This window comes from Abrus precatorius, unplaced genomic scaffold (genome assembly GCF_003935025.1).
Source record: "Abrus precatorius isolate BTA unplaced genomic scaffold, Abrus_2018 Scaffold4, whole genome shotgun sequence".
In the NCBI taxonomy this organism is placed as follows: Eukaryota; Viridiplantae; Streptophyta; class Magnoliopsida; order Fabales; family Fabaceae; genus Abrus; species Abrus precatorius.
In genome coordinates, this window is record NW_020874384.1 from 3,642,000 (window position 1) to 3,661,586 (window position 19,587).

The window sequence follows — 19,587 nt, forward strand, 5'->3', positions numbered from 1 at the left end:
ATTATGGCATTGTAAATCAGTAAAAGTAAAAGAAATATATGAATTTGTGTTGTCTTTTAACGTGAAGTCTACGTATCATTTAACATGTTAATTCATCATTGTGTTTAACTCTTTTTAACATTACTTAACGATCAAAATTAACATGAATGACTGCAACAAACAATATGTGATATTTTACAAATTTAGAAACAAAATTAACAGATGGAAAGTGTCCACTCTAAAATGTGTTATAAATGAATAGCTTTGGAGAAAGGACGGAAAAAAAATAGCGGTATCTTTGGGTGACACCCAAATCATGAAAGGACCCGCATGTGTGGGAAGAACGTTATCAATCAATAAATTATGGTCCATCGCCCATAGAGTAGCCTTTAAACAAAGATACATATCTTTGTAAATAGTTTTGAATTGAATTATATATTTTGAATATGAAGTTCGTGTTGGTAAGGTGGGACGAGGAGCAAGCTCTAATACCGGTGACTAACTCTTTTTGGCAGCATCTCACAGTTTGATGATCCACTCTGCCACAAATCTTTACATGATATACATTGCACCCTGTCATATTCAGCTTTGACTGCTTTCTATGGCTGATTCTGTTGTCACTTTTCCCCTTTAATCTTTAGAGATTTGTTTAAGAGAGGGTTTTTATTAAAAAAAAGAAAGAAAAGACAATTTTTTAAATTTTAAATTGAGAATTATACATCATCATAAATGATAAAAACATAATTAATATATTAAATTTATATTAATATATCAATTTATATATTTTATTTAAAAAATAATTAATTTTAAATATATTCATTTAAAATAAAAAAATTTGTCCACCCCTCTAAAATCTTTCTTCCCAAGCAGCCCTTAATTAAGGTAAAAGTTAATTTTTAGGAGGATTTATGTTGTTATCTTGAGACAGGTCTCAATCTTTAAGGACTTCGATACTCATTATCATGATGTGGACTTTGGCCTTTAGGGTTTCAATACCGATTGTCCCGAGATAAAACTCGATCTTTAAATTTAAAGGTTAGCCTCAGTCCTTAAGGTCTTTGTACCCATTAATTATCTCGAAGCAAGTCTAAGTCTCTATGGACTTTGTGCTTACTATCCCAAGGTAAAGTTCCATTTTAAGGCAAAGGAACTCATTACCTAAAGTTGAACTTGGGTTTTAGAGTCTTTGACTTGTTACTTCGGGTTGACTCAAATTGGAAAGACATTTGAGTATTGAACCACATTTGCAGTCTGCTATTGCATTAAAAAATTCAAAATATGAATGACGGATACAATAGTAAAAAAATATCACCATGACGTCATAACCTATTGTTAGTATTACTAATCAGTGTTCTTTAGTTATGAGTTGGTAGAAAAGTGTGACATATAAGCGGATTTTTAGTGGGATTTCTTAGCAGTTGTTTGTTCTACATTTTGAACATATGATAAGAGTAAGAGAAACAACTTTAAGATGTAATTGCTTAGTAGAATTGAAAATATAATAATAATTCTAGTTCCATATAACAAACAGACCTTATTGATTTTCTTCCTTAGATTAAACTTTTTAAATAGCATTTTGTTTTAACAATACTTTCATCTATATGTTTTGGTGTCGCACATTTATGTGTGTTTTAAGTTGTGTTTCGTGTCCTAATAGAATACATATGATTATGGCTTGGCTTTATTGTCTTTGTGAAACGCTAAAAACATATCTAAGGAGTGGGACCATGGAAATCAACGGTGTAATGACTAGTCAACAATAAAAACTATCTAATAAAAACATCTAACCAGAAAAATTAAAGAAAATAATCTAAAAACAAAAAAGAGGGGAAAAAAACTATTAATGCTTTAACTGTTTGAGAAGCCTCTGGTATCTCATCAGAATCTCAAGCTTCCATCTTTGCTAACTTTCATTTTATTACAAGCTTTCACGTAAAAAGGTTGTGCAAAAAAATAATTTTTTAATTATCATAATTAATAATACTTCTATACATTTCTTTAAAAATAATTTATTTTTATTTATAAATAAATATATTTTCTCACCAAAATTATATTTTTACATTATATATTCACTAAATTTATTCTATACCTTTTTTGGTTAATTTTTAAAATTTCAAATATTTATACTTTAAAATATTTTTAATTTAATTTATGTGGTACAACGTACGTACGAGGATTACATTAGTTGAATACATATGATTAATTATAGCTGTGCTGCGTTATCTTCGTAAAAGGCTGAGAACATATCCGAGGAGTGGGACCACGGAAATCAACGGTGTAATGACTGGTGAACAACAAAAAAACTAATTAATAAAAACATCTTACCAGAAAAATTAAGGAAAATAATCGAAAAACAGAAAAATAAGGGAAAAACAGTGTTAACGCTATAGCTGTTTGAAAAAGTGTTTAGTATCTCATCGGATTCTCAAACCTTCATCTTTGCTAACTAACTACCCAATCCGAATCTTGGCGTGTTGGTCCACTGATCAGGCCTAACGACCCACTAAGCATGCTGCGCGAGTCCACTAAAGCAAGCCTTTTTTTTATTATTATTATTATCATTTCTATCTGATAATAATAAAATAAGAATAAAAGGCATTGAATATTTAATAATTAATTAGGAAAAAAGTGTAGAAAAGAGAGAAAGAATAAGCACGTAACACTGGAGATACCGAATATGTTGTGTGGTCTCACTCGAGTTAAAATTAGAGACAATTTTGTTGCGATTCAACGTGTGTTTTTTAAATTTCTTGCATTGTTATTAAAACTGGATCGAATCGTTAGGTTTGACCGATTGAAACAAAAATTAATTAGTTAACTAATTCAGTCAATCTATAAAGTTAATGGAACAGAAAATTGGTCAAGAATCAGTCAAATCGGTCAAAATTGAGAAAAGAAAAAAAAATTAAACTGATCAGTGTATATATTTTTAAATAAATAAAAATTTACACATAATATTTATCGTATAAAATATATAATATAATTATTTTATGTTATTTAAAATTTTTAATTAACTTATTTTTTTTATCTTTCATCTAGAGTAATTTACTGTGAATCTATCATTAGATATTTTTTTATACATAAAAAATTAAATTTAAAATTTTATTTAAATAATATCAACCACTTGTTATTTGAAGAAACTTTCGTTAGTTTAATTTACTAAATTTTGTATAACTTGGTATATATTAGTTTATTATTTACTAAATTATATAATCTAAAAAATATATTTTATTACGACTTCAATTTAACTACTGGTTAAGTCAATAAACTATCAATACTGCTAGTTCAATGGTCAGTTGTGTTTGAAAAACAATGGTTAATAGCTAAAAAATTATATACTTCTTGTATCACGAAAGAGGGTTCAGATTATGAAGGTCAAATTAGAAACTTAATATAGATCTTCTTAGCATGTCTCTTCTACCTTGGTGAATTGAAAATCAATTTGGAGTTCACTGTTAGATCAAATTACGAGTCCAAGAAAGCACAATAAAAAGCATGGGAATATTCGATGAAATATAAAGATAATGAACATTGAATAATGGAAAGAAAGAGAAATGAGAGAAAATAAAAGAAGGGAAGAAAAAGGGATCCGTAACGAATCTTCGTGGAGTTAAGAAACGACATGGATGGAGGGATTTCGTTTTCAGCGTACGGCACTCTGTTTTGCACACTCTGATAGTATATAGTAATTGGAATGGAACTGAGCTGGCGGATGAGTAAGGACAGTTTGAAGTGGAGTTGAGCTAGAAGAACAAAGCCATGTGACTCTTTGATCAATTTTATGGCATGGGTCCCTCGCTCTAATGCCACCATTACTCCACTATGAGTTGGACATGTACGGCTTTCTACTATATGTTCATCCTATAAATACACCAGAAACTCTTCAATTTCAAAACCCGTCTTCACTCTACCACAATTCATCATTTTCTTCCCATATATTCAAACTTACTTAGTTTTCTGATCTTCAGTTCGTATGATGGGTATTCGTCTACCCTACATGGTTCATGCAAAACACATATTCAAGTCCACGTCACAGCATGTTCCAAAGGGCCACGTGGCAGTCTATGTTGGAGAGTTACAAAGGAAGCGTTTTGTGGTTCCGATATCATACTTGAACCACCCTTTGTTTCTTGATTTGTTAAACCGCGCAGAAGAAGAGTTTGGCTTCAATCATCCCATGGGTGGTCTCACAATTCCTTGCAAAGAAGATGCCTTCATCAATCTTACCACTCAACTACGTGCCTTGTGAAAGATATATTTGACTACTAGAAGCATTGACTGCATTTTTACCCTCCTACCTATTTGGGTTGTTCCTTCTAACTCTCAAGTCTTTTTGACAAATACAAAATGTTGTATTATTTCGTTGTATAATATTTTCTTCAAATTTATTTACTGTTTGCAGATGCCAAATCGCCATGGCAATTGTAACTTCTTCTCTCCTGTCCCTCTGTAAACCTTAGTACCATACAATTTATTTATGTTTGAAAAATTTGTTATTGATAAGTTCCACGCTTCCACCTCGATAGTTCAATTGCTGGCAGCATCCTGTAGTTAGTTTCGAGTACAAATACATCAAACTATTTATCAATTATTTGAATCAACTTTTTAAATATTTGATTAAGCTTATTTATTTTAATAAATAAGAACTCCATTATATAACTATATGAGCTAAACTTAAATATGCGTCTCTATATAATAACAATAATATTAAAATGTTAATTTATTAAAAATAATTATACTGAATAAATTATCATCATTATATATCTTCATGTTTAAATATTTAGTTGTTTTTCTCCTTAATTATTTTTATTTCATTCTCTGATATGAAAATATTAAATACTTAATTAGTAAAGGAATTTTGCGTTCATGAACACAAAAAATTCGTTAATAAACTTAAAAATACAGTTTAAGAATTTATGAAAGAAATAAAACTTAATTGTTAATATAAATGAACTAAACTAAATCAAACTTAAAACTTTATAGTTTTTTTATACCAAAAGCATTAGTAATATACTTTTTTAAATACACTTTTCAGCACATTTGTTGTAATTAATTCTTTTATAAAGAATAATATTTTAAAATTGATCATTTAACAAGATAAGTCCTATCGGGTGTTAAAAACTGTAACAAAAAAAGTGTATTTCTTACAATTTTTTAAATTTAGTTTGAACGCAAAAGAAAATTTCAAGAACTTCATTTATTCAACTCAGCTCAACTTTTTTATAATTGGCTCTTTTTAACTCCTCCGCACAAAATACTCTTCTCCTAACGGCCAGGTTCGTCTCTAACTGTTCCGTGTGCAGCAGGTAAAAGGCTTTCATTGTTTGCTTTTTTATTTTTTTTCTTCGTTTTCTCTACTGTTGAAAAGACTGGAATATGTGATATTTATAAACCAGTAACAATAGTTCAAACATCTGAGGGACCAAATCATTCTCAATATGTGATAGAACATAATGGAAGAAGTTTATAAATATCAAAATCATCTGATTTTTTTTCAGTTTGTCTATTTTTTAGTTTACACCTGGAGAGTTCTGACCAAAAAAATACATGTAGCAGTAACACATACATGAAATATCTGCATCTCTATCATCATACGTCTACATAATCCGCGTTGCAAAGGCCACGACACAGCTGCAGGTAAGGACGAGATCTGTGCGATTTATATTCTCTCACGGGTATGACCTAGTTCATCAAAACGAACGAGCTGAAATGTCCGAAACTTTTCCTGCTCTTAGCATTCCATGGCCTCAGCACTCAAGAACGCATTGTCTGCTTTCTTGGCTCTAAATCACTCTTCTATTATATCAATAGGATGAGGAAGCTTTCAACTTCTATTGAAAAAACATTAAGATGGTTATTGAAGAGGGGGCAGGAAAGTTTGTATTGAGCAAAAAGCAGATGCTTGTCTTCCGCTGGTACACTTTAGTCCAAAGAGAGATTGCCAGTTCGAATGTTTCGTTGCTGATGACTAATACTTTTGCCCAGCCGTGATAGGGATGAGCTCCAGTCACCTGGTTTTCCGCTGAATGGAGATGCAAGTTTTGGCCGAAACCATTTTTTCAGAGCTAGACCATTAATTCTAAGCTTCCCATTTGATTCATTACCCTGGTAAGGAATCTGAAGCCTCCTCAATAACGCTGCAATTGCTTGGCCAACTCTGAAGGAAAAATATTGCGTATTTGTCATACAATTCTTGAACAATATTATCAAGAAATTTTATACAAATTTTCTACTAAAATATGAACAAGTTCACACAATAACACCTTCCAATTTTTCAGTCACATGCACCTCCTTAAAATATAATGCAAACTGCAGAAATAATATACAAGAACTACACCTTAACAGAGGACTCAACCACCTGCTTAAAACTAAAGAAAAAATTTTAGAACAAACTTGAAAGTTGACTTGCAGAAATGTAAGGCAACAATATGGTTGAAAAAATGTTGACAATGGATGCATAACTAATCTCACCTTCCTGCAAAGTTAATAACAATCTTTTTCCCCTTAGGAGACATAATTTCTGTTTTCTCCACGGGAAATAAAACGATTATATTGGGTAACCTTGCACCTGCAAAGAAGATTTTCATGGGGATTCACAACCAAAGTCAGCTGTATAATTGTTGGAAATCGTATTAGCATTTACGAAATACTACTACATTCATGTATCACTTGATAAAACGCATTTAGTTTTTTTAGGGTCAAAGATAAAATGCATTTAGTAATCACGGGTATTGTTTGCCTAGGAAGATTTTGGTCAAAGATTTATTAGTAATCATGTGTCTAGAAGTTGCACTCAATTTTAGCCCAGGAAATAGTCTTGCATAGGATGATATGAAGAACTTATGTACGACATTTCTCTTGAATAAAAAAACTTTCATTCTCTCTCTCTCAAAAAGATTCTATTCTCTCTAAATCTCTCCCCCCGCCCCCCCTAAATTCAACAATATTTCCCACTGCATTCCTCCTGTGGATCAGTAAACTTGTAAACACACATTTGGCAACTATAAATTATTGTTATTTAAATAAAGATTGTTAAAAATGGAAAAAGAAAATCTAATAATAGTAAGTTAAAAGAAAAAGTGCAGGTTGAAAACTGAATCATCAGCAATTGAAAAATGCAAACCGTATCATCAAGTGAGTGATCATGCAAATGTCTAAAAAAGGCTTTGTTCACAATATTTGTTGCAGAGTAGCAGAAAACAAGTAGTTATATTGTTTGCAAAATCATTAAATAGGAGGAAAGAAAAAACAGTTCTGAGAAAAGGAGGGGGAGGGGGTGGTGAAACTACCAATCTCGTGTGATAAATAATCATGTTGTGCTAAAGCGGATAATGATACTCAAGTAAATAAAATAAAGCATATTTCTTAATCATCTGTTGTCACTGTTCCTTTCCGTACAACCATTGGAAAGGATTCAGAAAAAGACAATACCAACCTACTCTTTAAATTAATTCATTTCCTTATCCAAATATCAGAACCAATAGTTGAAAGAGAGGAAAATGTTTCATATAAATAAACTGAATTTAAAGTTAAAATAGATCTCACGCAAGTATTATAAATTAAGATAGGAGGAGAAGATCTTTCTATGAAGAAAAACTTCAAGAAGTAAATTGCGGCACTGATATTAATATAGAAGATGATATTACCTGCTGCTAGTCGATGCTTGAGACCTTTTAAAACAGTTAAGAGGTATGCCTGTTAAAATTTGCATGGATTAAGGGAAATGAATTTAACAATTACAATAAGGAATGACTATCTTCTGTATGTGTTTGCATGTCAAATTTGCAAATGCTCAGCAGTATACAAAGTATGAAAGAGACCTAAAAAGTGGAAAATCAAGAAAACAAGAGGATATTGGATCCATTACTCAAGCATTGCAGCAAATTTGCACATTAGTGGCATAGTAAATAACACGTATGCACCAAAATATCAAATGCAGTTATACAATAAAAAAGTTAAGAACAAAGAGCACTGCACAAAGAGAAAGAAAAGATAAGGTAGAAAATCTCTCAAAAAATGAGTAAAAAAAAAATACTTTTGATGTAGGTAAAACTATTTCCATTTATTTATCTTCTATGCTAATTATATGTACAATGACTCTAGAGCCCATTTATTTATCTTGATGTGAGTAAAAATGTTTGTATAAGTAGAATATAGTACGCATATGCAGGTTACATGACTATGGACTCCTAGGGTATATTACTTGTACCTGACCTGATTACTATAAGTAGAGAATCAACGATTCTAATTCCCAAATCCAATTTGAGTTAATGAATCCCACAAATACAGTTCCCTCTTTCTCCAGCCTCTCATAGCTAAATTGCAGACCTTTTATGCAACATAAATTGTAGGAGTGTTTAAAGACTTAGACAAGCTCACCTCAGCAGTAGAAGCATGCAATTCTTTAGAATCAATAACAATAGGACAAACTTTAAATGATACGGATGGAACAACTCCATGTGAAGCAGCTTCCTACATAATTATTGCAGCATTATATGATGATCCAGGTTCCCTCAGAAACACAGACGCAAGACATTGAATAGAATTAGTTTCAGCTACATACTGACCTCAAGTATTGAAAAAGCACGAGGATCATATTCACCAAATCCATCCACTAATGAACAGAGGTTTGAACTTCTTGAAGTTTCTGCACATACCCCTAGATTCTCAACAAGACTATTTTTCACAGATGTATCATACGGGAGTTTCAGACATCCCAGAATTTGAGACAATATTTCACTTGTAGGCTTTTCACCAGCTTCAATTGTTTCACGGTACACCATTAAGGCCAGTGATGTCCTAAGAGTAAAAGCAGCATTAAAAACTTCAACTAAGAAAATAATCTAAACACACAAGGAAAGGAGTCATTTACAGACTTTCCTCATGTTGTTAATGTTTTTCTTCTTCAGATAGAATCAATTGAGTATAAATGAAAAAATAAAATAAAATGCATCTTTTCAAACAAAGAAATAAAAACAGCATTCTGACATGCATAAATTGAAAAATAAAAAAGTAAAAGAATATCTATATATATAAATAAGTAGTTAGTATTGACCTTTCTTTTATCAGTGATAATAAAGAATCATGTCTTAAAAAAAAGTTGCAAAAATTAAAAAGCAAATACCATTTGTTATTCACTTGCGGTCGTCCTGGGTCAAAAGATAAAACAGGCTCACCAACAAAGAAAGCCCTCTCAAATCTCCGGAGGCACAATCCTTTCAAAGAAATCAAAGTACTGTTAGGATTTACAAATGGAACTCTCAATGAAAAATATATAGATTTGGTCCATGAGATAGCAAAATCCATGTTCTTTTGCTTAAAGTTTCCAGCAAGTGAAATAGTCCCATAAATAAAACTCAATTCATATCATATGAGAGTAATGCATTTTTTGGGTAATTAAGGGAGAGGAATCAGATTTCTGAAAATTTGGTTTTTAATTAACCAAGTTCAGTAACACGTGTGGTCCATGTAGCCAACCTAACTTAGTGGGATAAGGCTTAGTTGTTATTGTTGTAAGGGAGAGGAATAGGAGTTCATTGTGATTTCTACATTTTTTTATAAGAAATGGTGTTTTAGGAAAATTTCCTATGCCATTACCACCCAATCAAAATATGAGAAAAACACAAAATGGAGAAAGAATATGTAAGAACCAATTAAGTCCATATACTCCAACAATAAAAAAGTATCATTATTGTAACTATATCCAACACTGATACAAGTACAATCTCCAAGGAGTATCTTCCTTTTCTTTTTTTAATTTTTTTTATTTCATTAACTAATACATTTAGGTACAGTTCCAGTACTTTGAATAGGATTTTATTAACTGATGCCTGTATCTGACTGTACAATCTTCCTTTATATCCTTTATCTCCGAACAATTATATAGAGTCACAACTACTTTTCAACAAGACTAACGATGATTGCTATGACATTCCAATATAGTTTAGGAGAAAATATGTAATTTTGTGACACGTTCAACGGGGAAGAAGGTAACTATGGTTTAGGGTTTTTGTAAAATATGCTTTTGCTTTTAATTCATGTGTTAACATATCTAAGCTAATATCATATCTTTGATTTTTAAGAATTTTGCATATCCCTGAATCCATATCATATTGTAGCCAAGTTTTCCGAAGTATTTGGGCTTCATAGGTAAGAACATGAAAGACAAATGCAAAAGTGAAAAATATAACATCAATTTTTTATATATTTGCAAACATCACTTAACGAGACAATAGGTTTTTAATAATAAAGCTCCTAATGAGGGGAGGCAAAAGTATAAATAGAAGCAATGCTAGGAACCAGGTGTTTTTCAAAGCAGTATCTAAGAAAAGACTTGATTAAACTGAAGCAATATAGGACCAGAATTGAAGCTAACAAAAAACCCAATTAGACTCACCAATTATACATCGACACATGATGAGATTTGTGGCTACACCATCTTTTTTGGCTTGAGAAAGGAGCATTTGAGCCGCCTCCATATCATCCTTCCTATAAAGGCAAGCAAAATAGGAAATTGATCAAAAAAAGAACCTAAACTAAACAATTAATTTGACAGCAAAATCCTCTTACACCACTTACTTCTCACTTGCCACTATTAGTATTGAGAATGTGATACTGTTTGGGCACAATCCTAATCCTTTCATTTCAAATAAAATCTCCAAAGCCTTATGAAATTGATCTCCATCACCTGTACATAACTCTTACAATATTTTACACTCTACCTTTCCCCATTAATCAGCAAAACTTAAACAATGAAACTGGATCAAGGGGGGGAGTGGACAATTGCAACAGCTATAAAATTGAAACAAAGTTGAAAGTAGCTATATTCCAAGCAAAACTTAAAGTAGAGGTTTGTCACCCAATTCTTTAACAAGAAATGCTTTAGGAAAACAAGCATTAACTGATTTCAAATCATTTTGGCTTTAATCTTAATTTATGCTTGTCCTAATTCAGTTACAAGTTTGTCAAGAGTTGGTTTCTGTAGTTAGAAGTTTAGTTACCAGTATAAAAAAGTGCTCGGTAACTGTAAAACGGGTTGAGGCAAATTAGTAATTTCACAATTAAATTCTTTCTGTTTCTCTCACACACCTGTTTTTACACCTCTCCATATGCCTTGGTTAAGATAACATTCCTAGGGGTATTTTAGTTTGCAATCAGTTTTAAATTTGGATATTTATTTGTGTATGTGTGCAAGCTTTAATTTTACTGGTTTTATTAACACTTGGCTGTGGGCTATTCCACTGTGTAATTTGTGGCTCGTTTCCTTGCCTTCTTTTCTCAACTCTTGGTCCCCTCAATTTGACTAGCCCTAAGTTCAGCAATAACTAACCAGCTATTGTGCAATAATAAATGAAGAGTAGATTTTCAAAGCAACGTTGGCTTTAGCAGCATAATCATGTGATGTGTCTATCTTTGGTTTCGCTCATCTCTCTATCTTCAGATATGCTTACTAATCCTATTACTCAAAGTACCCCACTTTCACAAACCCTTCCATCTTCCTTCAAATTTGCAGTTATTTTTCATTGGAACTACTTTTCCAAGCTGTTGAATAGCTTCCTAATCAACCAATTTAGTGCTGATGCATAAAGAACCAGGATAAATGTAATAATAAACAAAAGAAAGAGAAAGTCATACTTACAAAGTGCAGTGAGCAAAGCATTAATTGTTGAAACAGTTATCGTCAATTTAAGAGATTTCAGATATTCATATAGCTCCAGTGCTTTCGGCCAATTTCTTGCCTGGAAGAAGAATTTGCCACTAGTTAGTACTAGTAGCACATTTTTCTGCATGGCGAATTCAATGCAGGCAGCAAAAGATTGGAATAAACATATCTAACATGGAAAGATAAGAGTTTAGGCAGTTGTCTTAGGTCATACTTGTGCTTCTTATGCTATATTAATTTATGTAAGTATTTATCTTAGGGTTCTCAGATTTAAGAAAAATAGATTCACTATTTTTAGCTTCTAGATTCAGGGTCATCAACTAGAGCAACAAAACCCTTATATACTACACTGAAAACATAACATCCTATATCCTTACATATTTCTTGTTTAAAATTGACAGCTAGAATACCAGAAAAACCTGATAGTTATTAGTGAAACCAATGCCTAGAACACATCCCCATTCCCCAAGTGGAAGCCCAATAACAGTAATTAACTGAAAGAAATTCTCCTAAATTAATACTTTACTTACAACATAAAGTATCTTTTTTATCATCCATTTTTAAATACATTATTAAAATCCACTCTATCATTCCATAAGTAGACCTTCAATCCATTTCAGTTCCTTTACCTTTTATGCATCCCCAGATTTAACTATAAAAAAATACATGACTGGAAAATTGCTATGGGTAAGAACAGACACATTAATGATGTTTTCCTTTTTCAACGATGCCCAATTTGTTTTCCTTTTTTTCTTCCCTTTAAACCATATTACTTAATCAGACATACATTGCTACAGGCACCCATCAATGAGCTATATGACATTATTCCAATACACATTCCTCCTTCACGGGCTTCTTGTAGGACATCAAAGGCAGCATCCAGCTTTTTAGCATGTCCAGCAACATCTATTAGTGCACTCAGAAATATCTGCATTATAAGTCAATAACTTTTGTAAGCAAATAATGGTAGTGGTACTATCATTTTTTAAAATAAAAGAAACCACCATACAAATAAAAGTGGTACTATCATGTTTTCAAATCCACTAAAACCACAGATTTTAACAATCTATATCATCAAGAAAATTCTATAAAAACCTCATCCGGGAGAATCCCTTTCTGGGTCATGTCATTGTATACACTGCAAGCAAATTCCCAATCTCCAGTTTGACTGCAAGAATTAATGGCAATAGTGTAAACTTCTGGAGACCCCTTTATGCTATATTTTTGTATCATCTTGTACACTTCTCGTGCTCGTTCAACCTGCAAAAAACATAACATTGTTTAACATTAAATAGATTTCTAGTAAAGTACAATATAAAGAGTGAAATCAGGGAAGAAACCACACCTGGCCAGCATTTGCACATGCCTTTAACAATGCACCAATAGTCACATGATCTGGGTTGATGGGATGTGTTTCAGCAGCCATTTCTGCTAACACATCAAAAGCACGATCCACTGCTCCTGATTGAGCACATGCAGCTATAAGTGCATTGAATACAACACGATCTGGCTTCACATTCTACTGCATACAAACATCCCATCAGCGCGCACAATTAAAAATCATGAGAGGAATTCAACTCATATCACTACCAATATAATTCATTAACAATTGTACCTTTGACCTCATTATCCCATAAGCACCAAATGCTTTAGCTACTTGCCCGGCTCTAGCACAACCATCTATAAGTGCCCCATAGGTATGAACGTTAGGCTCCACTCCAGAATTTACCATTGTGTGAAACACCTAGGTGCATAGATTAACAGTTTAAATGGATACAGAATTTACAGAAAAATATATTACACATAAAAATGTCATGCTATGGTGAATCAATTGAAGATAGATACTGTACTTCAAACATTAGGTCAACTTTCCCACTCTTTGCACAAGTTGATATCAGAGTGGTATAAAGTTTGCAATCAGGTTCTAGTCGAGCATCCTTAAGAAGCTGCAAAACTTGGAAAGCTCCTGAATACACAAGACAAATGTCATGAACTGAAAAGATGAAAAGAAAGAACATTTTAGTGGGTAATCAGGATATTTACTTTCTGAATCTTGGGATCTTGCACAAACCGACATAAGCATATTAAATGTACTCAGCGTTGGATTTGAAATAAGCCTAATGTAATCAAAAGCTTCTTTGACAGCCTTTCGTTTCTTGCAGATGTTAAAAAACTTGACATGATAAACCTATAAGCAGTAAATATGGCATGTAAGAGAAACACATAATTGAAGAACTGAATATAAAGTAACAGCCAAAAAGATGCACGTACCTTATTCATATCTAATAAACCCTTCATTTCCATATCTTTAAGCAATTCCACACATTCATGTAACCTAACAAAATCAATGTACTGCATGATAAGCTCTTCAAGCTTGAAGTAATAGTAAAAGTAGGTCAGATGCACATCATGATCATGATATAGTTTACAAATGAGAAAGAGAGGAAAGGAGGAATTTGATCAGATTGTTTCATTCAAAGCAAATTTATGACAAGTTTAAAACTCTAACATGTCTCATAAACAATCTTATGTTCTATAGTGTCCTTTGGAGGTGGATGAGGAGAGCATATTACCTCCCAGCTTTTAGCAGATTATTATATTTGCTTAGATGCTCTGAAGGATCAATATTCTGACCATCATGCACCCTGATTTGATCATTTTTCTGATCAAAATGCACCTTGATTGAGTGGGCATTCTGAGAGAAAACTTTGTTAATATTATGATCCATATAGTTCCCTTCCCTGTCTCTAGAAGAGCTGCTGCCTTTCCTCAAGTGTTTATTCACATGTTGTGGGGGGTAGCCTTCTTTATGACTGGAGATTTTAACTGCTCCTTCAACATGTTCTGAATCAATATACATGGTTTACATAAATGTTTTCTTTAAATTTGGATTGCTCAACATGCTAGTATGTAAAAATTTGACCAACTATATCATCAATGAAATGATATGATTACCATTTTCTTTCATGTAATTACCTGTACTTTTAAGAGAAACATCTGTAGATAATCCTGATCCTTTTAGTGTAGCATTTCCTATTGCTGAGGGCAATCCTTTTTTATTCACAAAAGAAGCACGAGGAGATAAAGAATTTAAACTACTCAGTGGTGTCATGGATTTGGTTGCAGACTTGTTATCCTCATAAAACATGTACAGCGATTCCCTAACTGATTCACTGACAAAGACATTGCTGTTGATGGCACCAAGTTTAATGTTTTCTTCAGTATGCTCATCAATTGTTGCTAGGGCATTGTTTACACAAACAGAAGAAGCAGTATACTGAGGTTTGACCATATTCAAAGGCAACTCAGGATCAGAGCCAAGGTTATGTTGATTTTCTTCCACTTGTTTAACCATTTCCTCAGCAAAATCTAGTGGTTGTAATGTACTTGATGGTAAAGCCACAGATAAATGGGGGTCGCCCAATACCTTGGAACTGTTATTATTGACACTAGACTCAAGAACAGAAGAAGTTGATTCTGCTGTCTCAGTTGTGAGGGAAACTTCTTGTATCATTGAGGATTTCAAAAATGGAAGGTGCATCTCTTTGTCCTCAAAGGCGTGGTTATCTTCTCCATTGTGATCCTTTAACTTCCCAATTTCATTTATTGGGTTTTCCCTTTGAAATTCTGGAAAACCAAGAATCTGGCTGTCAATGACCTGGTTTCCAACATTACTTCCTTGCGGCGATAATGCAAATTTTGCATGTCCCTGTGTCTGCAGTAGTGAAAATGTAAGAAAGGTACTAATTATAGAAATAGAATAGATGCAATCAATTTACAAAACTAGGCCACTGAAGGAACAGTAGAGACGATAGGCAGCGAAGATTCCGCAGCAATCCCTACCTGTCTATAACATTAAATGCATCTAACCAGAAAAAGTCCATCATCAGAATCTGACAATGAAAATTTGACAATACTATTTCATAAAATTCAACTCAAAACAGCTAATTATTCGCCAAATCCAATTATTCAACGATATTATCTAAAGTTTGCAACTAATATCCAAACGTATATAGCAAGTCCATGGGAGAGTCTAAAAATGAACTAAAAAAAGTTCACCGCGAGGTACAATTTTCAGATTTGATTTCCGCATAGTGCAAAACTAAATTCGAACAATAGAACAGGCACGAAATCAGCGGCAATAAACAGAGAAAGAGAATATGAAAAGTTAAGTTAAGCAGCTGAAAGACCTGGTTAAGAGCCTTCTTTCTCCTGTTGAGAGTGAAGTGGAGCAAAGAAACAGCAGATAAAGTAACGACGATGACGACGACGATGACGGAGGGAGAATGGAGAGAGGCCTTGAAGACGAAGCGCGGAGAGTGGAAGCGAAGAAAGCCTAACTTGTTGCATTTGTTTCGAGTACGAAGGGATGGTGCAGATGCAGAGGGTGGTGGTGGAGGCCTGAGAGTGTGGACGGAACCGAGAAAGTGTGTGCGGAGAGTGAAGAAGGAAGTGGGAGAGCGTGAGGTTAGAGTGAGGGAGCGATGGTGGTTGAAAGAGAGGTTAACTTCCATTGATGAAGAGAGAGAGAAGAGAGAGAGAAGAAGGAGTGGATTAGCATTTAGTTTGCATTAGCAGGAAGGAGAGGAGGTAGTAGCTTGTTTTCGAGAACCAGAGATACGACTTCTTGCTCATCCGAATTCTTGCTGACGTGGCGCATTTTTGTTTTTCCGTTAGGACACAGTTCACCCTCTCTCATTCTGCCCCCTCCGTTAGTTAATTAAATATATTATTTTTCCTATTTATTTCCCATTTCATAAAGAGATAAATATTGGTTAAATATCAACAACTAAAAGTAGCCATTGATTAAACGGTAAAAAATTTTATTCATTTTTTTATAGTATGCGTTATGTATATAAGTTGAGAGAAAAATATAAAGAAATATTTTATTGTAATTTTTTTCTTCTTAACCCTTATATTTAATATATATAATAGAAAAATTCAATTATTTATTCATATTTTAAAAAAATTACAAGGAACGTCTATTATCATTCTCATATAGTTATTGTCATTCTAGTTTTTTAAAATTATGTAAAATACTTTTAAATAATATTTTAAATTAAAAAATTCTTAAAAAATAATAATAAATAGTAACTAAACTCATTTTTTAGTTTATAAAATAATAAGAGTTAAGTATTATAATTTTCAAATTTAAAAAATATTAATTTAGTCTTTAATTTTTATCTCTACTATTTAATGTGGTATATATTTTTATTTTATTTTAATCTTTTAAATTGTCACATTTTTTATATATTTTAGTCTTTAATTTTTAAAATTTATCTTCTATTTATCATTTTTTTATTATTTCTTAACATTACTATCACTTATTAATATTTGTATATTTTATTGGTAACTTTGCCACTATCATCTAATGTAACGTCCTTATTTTAAATTTAGTATATATAAATAATTTTTTCTTTTCAATTCAATTTCAATATGAAATTTGGATATCATAAAATTTTCTTGGAAGTAATTATTACAATTTAATCAAATATTTCCATTTAAATCAATAGAATAGTGTAATAGCATAAAACTTCTAAAATTACCATAATCAAAAGTAAAAAAAAAAAGCTATACATAAACTTCACAGTACAGTATATTAATTTACAAACTGTATGTTTGAGTATTTAAAGATCAAAATAATAATTACAACATCGAACACTACAAAAAGGATCCTAGAGCAGCCTCAGTTATACTCATCTCCAGCATTTCAACTTTCTATCTCGGCTAGGTCCTCAGAATCTAAGTCGTCATCAGATCCCAGATATTCATCGCAAGAGTCAGCTCTGACCTCTGTCCCCATGACGTACTCAAAGGTCCAACGGGTAGGTCTTCTTAGAGAGCTGTGGTCATGGTAGGTGTATAAGTAAGTAAGTGTTGCTAGGGTTCTAACTGTACCCCTATACATATATACACATAAGGTTTGGTGTATCCTACTCCTAGGAACATCGAATGGAACACTACAAGCAAAATCCATCTCTATCATGACATAAACCCTAGGATCATTCTCCACCAATACAAGAAATTTAAAATGATTTACACGCTGGTATTCATTAAATACATAATTTAATCTAAAGTCTACAAAACTATCTACCAGCCTAACTCTTCCCTGCGGATTCGTCAACCTGGTTCCCTGAAATTATCAGTAAGGATGAGCACATATCTTATCATTTAAAACATAATATTACTTTAAAGACTAACATAATAGCACAATCATGGTCATGGAATACAAGGAATCATAATAACATAAATCTTAAAGCAATATATTAGACATACACATATTCATAATTATTATGTTGCTCTCTTTCGGATAAGCACATTCAGTGTACTGTGATCATAATTATACGATGACTCCAGCAGTTCTTAAGGTCTTAGGTAAATGGTCGCAGGTTAGCCCATGTATACGGATACAATGTATACAATAACGGGCTTCTTAGCAAAGGTATAGTCAGGAGTCTAGTCAAGAAACAAGTGTGAGGCCATGTGGCGCATTTGCTCTCAGAAAGAATGTGTACACATGCGCGAATGTCGCTCACCACCCTACATTTCTACCACATTTCCTATCATCTCTGGACTCTATACCCCCAGTGTATCTCTGTAACTATTCACACTAGAACCATTCAGCTTCTTACACTTATCTCATACTCCCTTTCGTACTAAACTCATTATTTAGTAAGAGATCTTGCTTAGTAAAGCACTTCCGAACTAAATTCCAAACAAACAGACTACTCAAACATATCATTAACACCCAAAATCAGCCAACCAAATTTTTCATAATAATTCAATGTCAATCAATCATAAGAATCATACTAAAACACATACATAAAGTACTCTCATGGTTACAAAATAATTATTATGCTTAAAATAACAAAATAGAGCCCTCCTTACCTTGAGACAAAGTTTTGAAAGAGATTTTGTGAAGGGTTTTAGGTGAAAGGACCAAAATCTTCCTATATATCATAAAAGAGAACATTTTGAGAAAGGAGAAACTTAGAAAACACTCAAAAAAAGAAAACAAAGCTCCAAGAACTTACTTGGAGTTGATTGATGAAGTTTCCAAGCTTGGATTTGAAAGAAAGTTGAGGTTTTAGAGAGATTTTCTGATAAGAGAGGGTTAGGCGTCAAGGGAGAGCTCAAAACTTAGATTGTAATCCAAGTTTTCTAACTGGGAAACCCTTAAATACCCCTAGACTTGCGACATTCTCGCTACAGCGAGCCATTTCTCGCTACAACGATAAATTCTCGCTACAGCAAGCCCTTCTCTCGCTGCAGCGAAAAAACCAGACAAAATTGCACTTTGATGGCTGTCATTCTAGCTACAGCGAGAGCTCCTCGCTACAACGAGAAAATTCTAGCTACAGCGAGAGAGCATTAGAATGCCTGATTTCTAGACGCTCTTCTCGCCATAACGAGAGATATCTCGCTACAATGAGAGATATCTCACTACAGCGAGATATCCTACAACCTACATCATTTAAACTCTCTAAAATTCAAATAACTTCACAAATATAACCAACATTCAATGCTATAATAATAAATATAAAAACGAGGACGTTACATTAGACATAATATTTTTAAAATTTTAAGAATTAAAATATTTTATGCTTATTATATCATGAACCAAACTAAAAATTTATTCAATAAATATTTAAAAATAATAATATACATGCCCATAATAATACTATAAAAAAAGCTTCATCAATTTTTAAAAAAAAAAACTTTATCGTAACAAAGAAATTAACAAAATAAATTTTTATTTTTATCACAACGTATTTTCATACATGATTATAATTGTTTGCGGTTAATTTTAAGTTTAAATGAGAAACCTTAGTTAATTAACTAAATTAAATTATCACATTCACAAAAAAAATATATTAATCATATACTAGATGTATTACACCTATCAGATTGGTATTTTCAACTGCTTTCATATTCACTAAAATAAT

The 19,587-nt window shown here is 32.4% G+C and overlaps 1 protein-coding gene across 3 annotated transcripts; it reads right to left on the reverse strand.

Moving 5' to 3' along the window:
• Positions 1 to 5,686: 5,686 nt before the first annotated feature.
• LOC113865550 (pentatricopeptide repeat-containing protein MRL1, chloroplastic) lies at positions 5,687 to 16,337 on the reverse strand. 3 transcript variants are annotated; one of them, XM_027500191.1, is made up of 19 exons: positions 15,832 to 16,337; positions 14,618 to 15,356; positions 14,215 to 14,485; positions 13,913 to 13,976; positions 13,685 to 13,829; positions 13,492 to 13,607; positions 13,257 to 13,385; positions 12,987 to 13,160; positions 12,737 to 12,901; positions 12,429 to 12,569; positions 11,618 to 11,717; positions 10,558 to 10,666; positions 10,376 to 10,467; positions 9,104 to 9,194; positions 8,547 to 8,778; positions 8,359 to 8,451; positions 7,626 to 7,674; positions 6,451 to 6,547; positions 5,687 to 6,136 (listed from the first exon to the last, which is right to left on the reverse strand). In XM_027500191.1, exons 1-19 carry the CDS (start codon positions 16,153 to 16,155, stop codon positions 5,902 to 5,904), a joined length of 3,366 nt encoding a protein of 1,121 aa, XP_027355992.1. In that variant the 5' UTR covers positions 16,156 to 16,337; the 3' UTR covers positions 5,687 to 5,901. The 3 variants fall into 3 exon arrangements, with proteins under 3 accessions (XP_027355992.1, XP_027355994.1, XP_027355995.1); XM_027500193.1 differs by having other exon boundaries at positions 14,215 to 14,467; positions 15,832 to 16,227; XM_027500194.1 differs by having other exon boundaries at positions 5,687 to 7,371; positions 15,832 to 16,227.
• Positions 16,338 to 19,587: the final 3,250 nt, after the last annotated feature.

Coding starts and splice junctions, on each gene's coding strand:
- LOC113865550 (XM_027500191.1), bottom strand. CDS start 16,155: ATGGAAGTTAACCTCTCTTTCAACCACCATCGCTCCCTCACTCTAACC. Junction 15,357..15,831: donor GAAAGAAGGCTCTTAACCAG/GTCTTTCAGCTG, acceptor TCACTACTGCAG/ACACAGGGACATGCAAAATT. Junction 13,386..13,491: donor AAGTTGACCTAATGTTTGAA/GTACAGTATCTA, acceptor CTATGCACCTAG/GTGTTTCACACAATGGTAAA.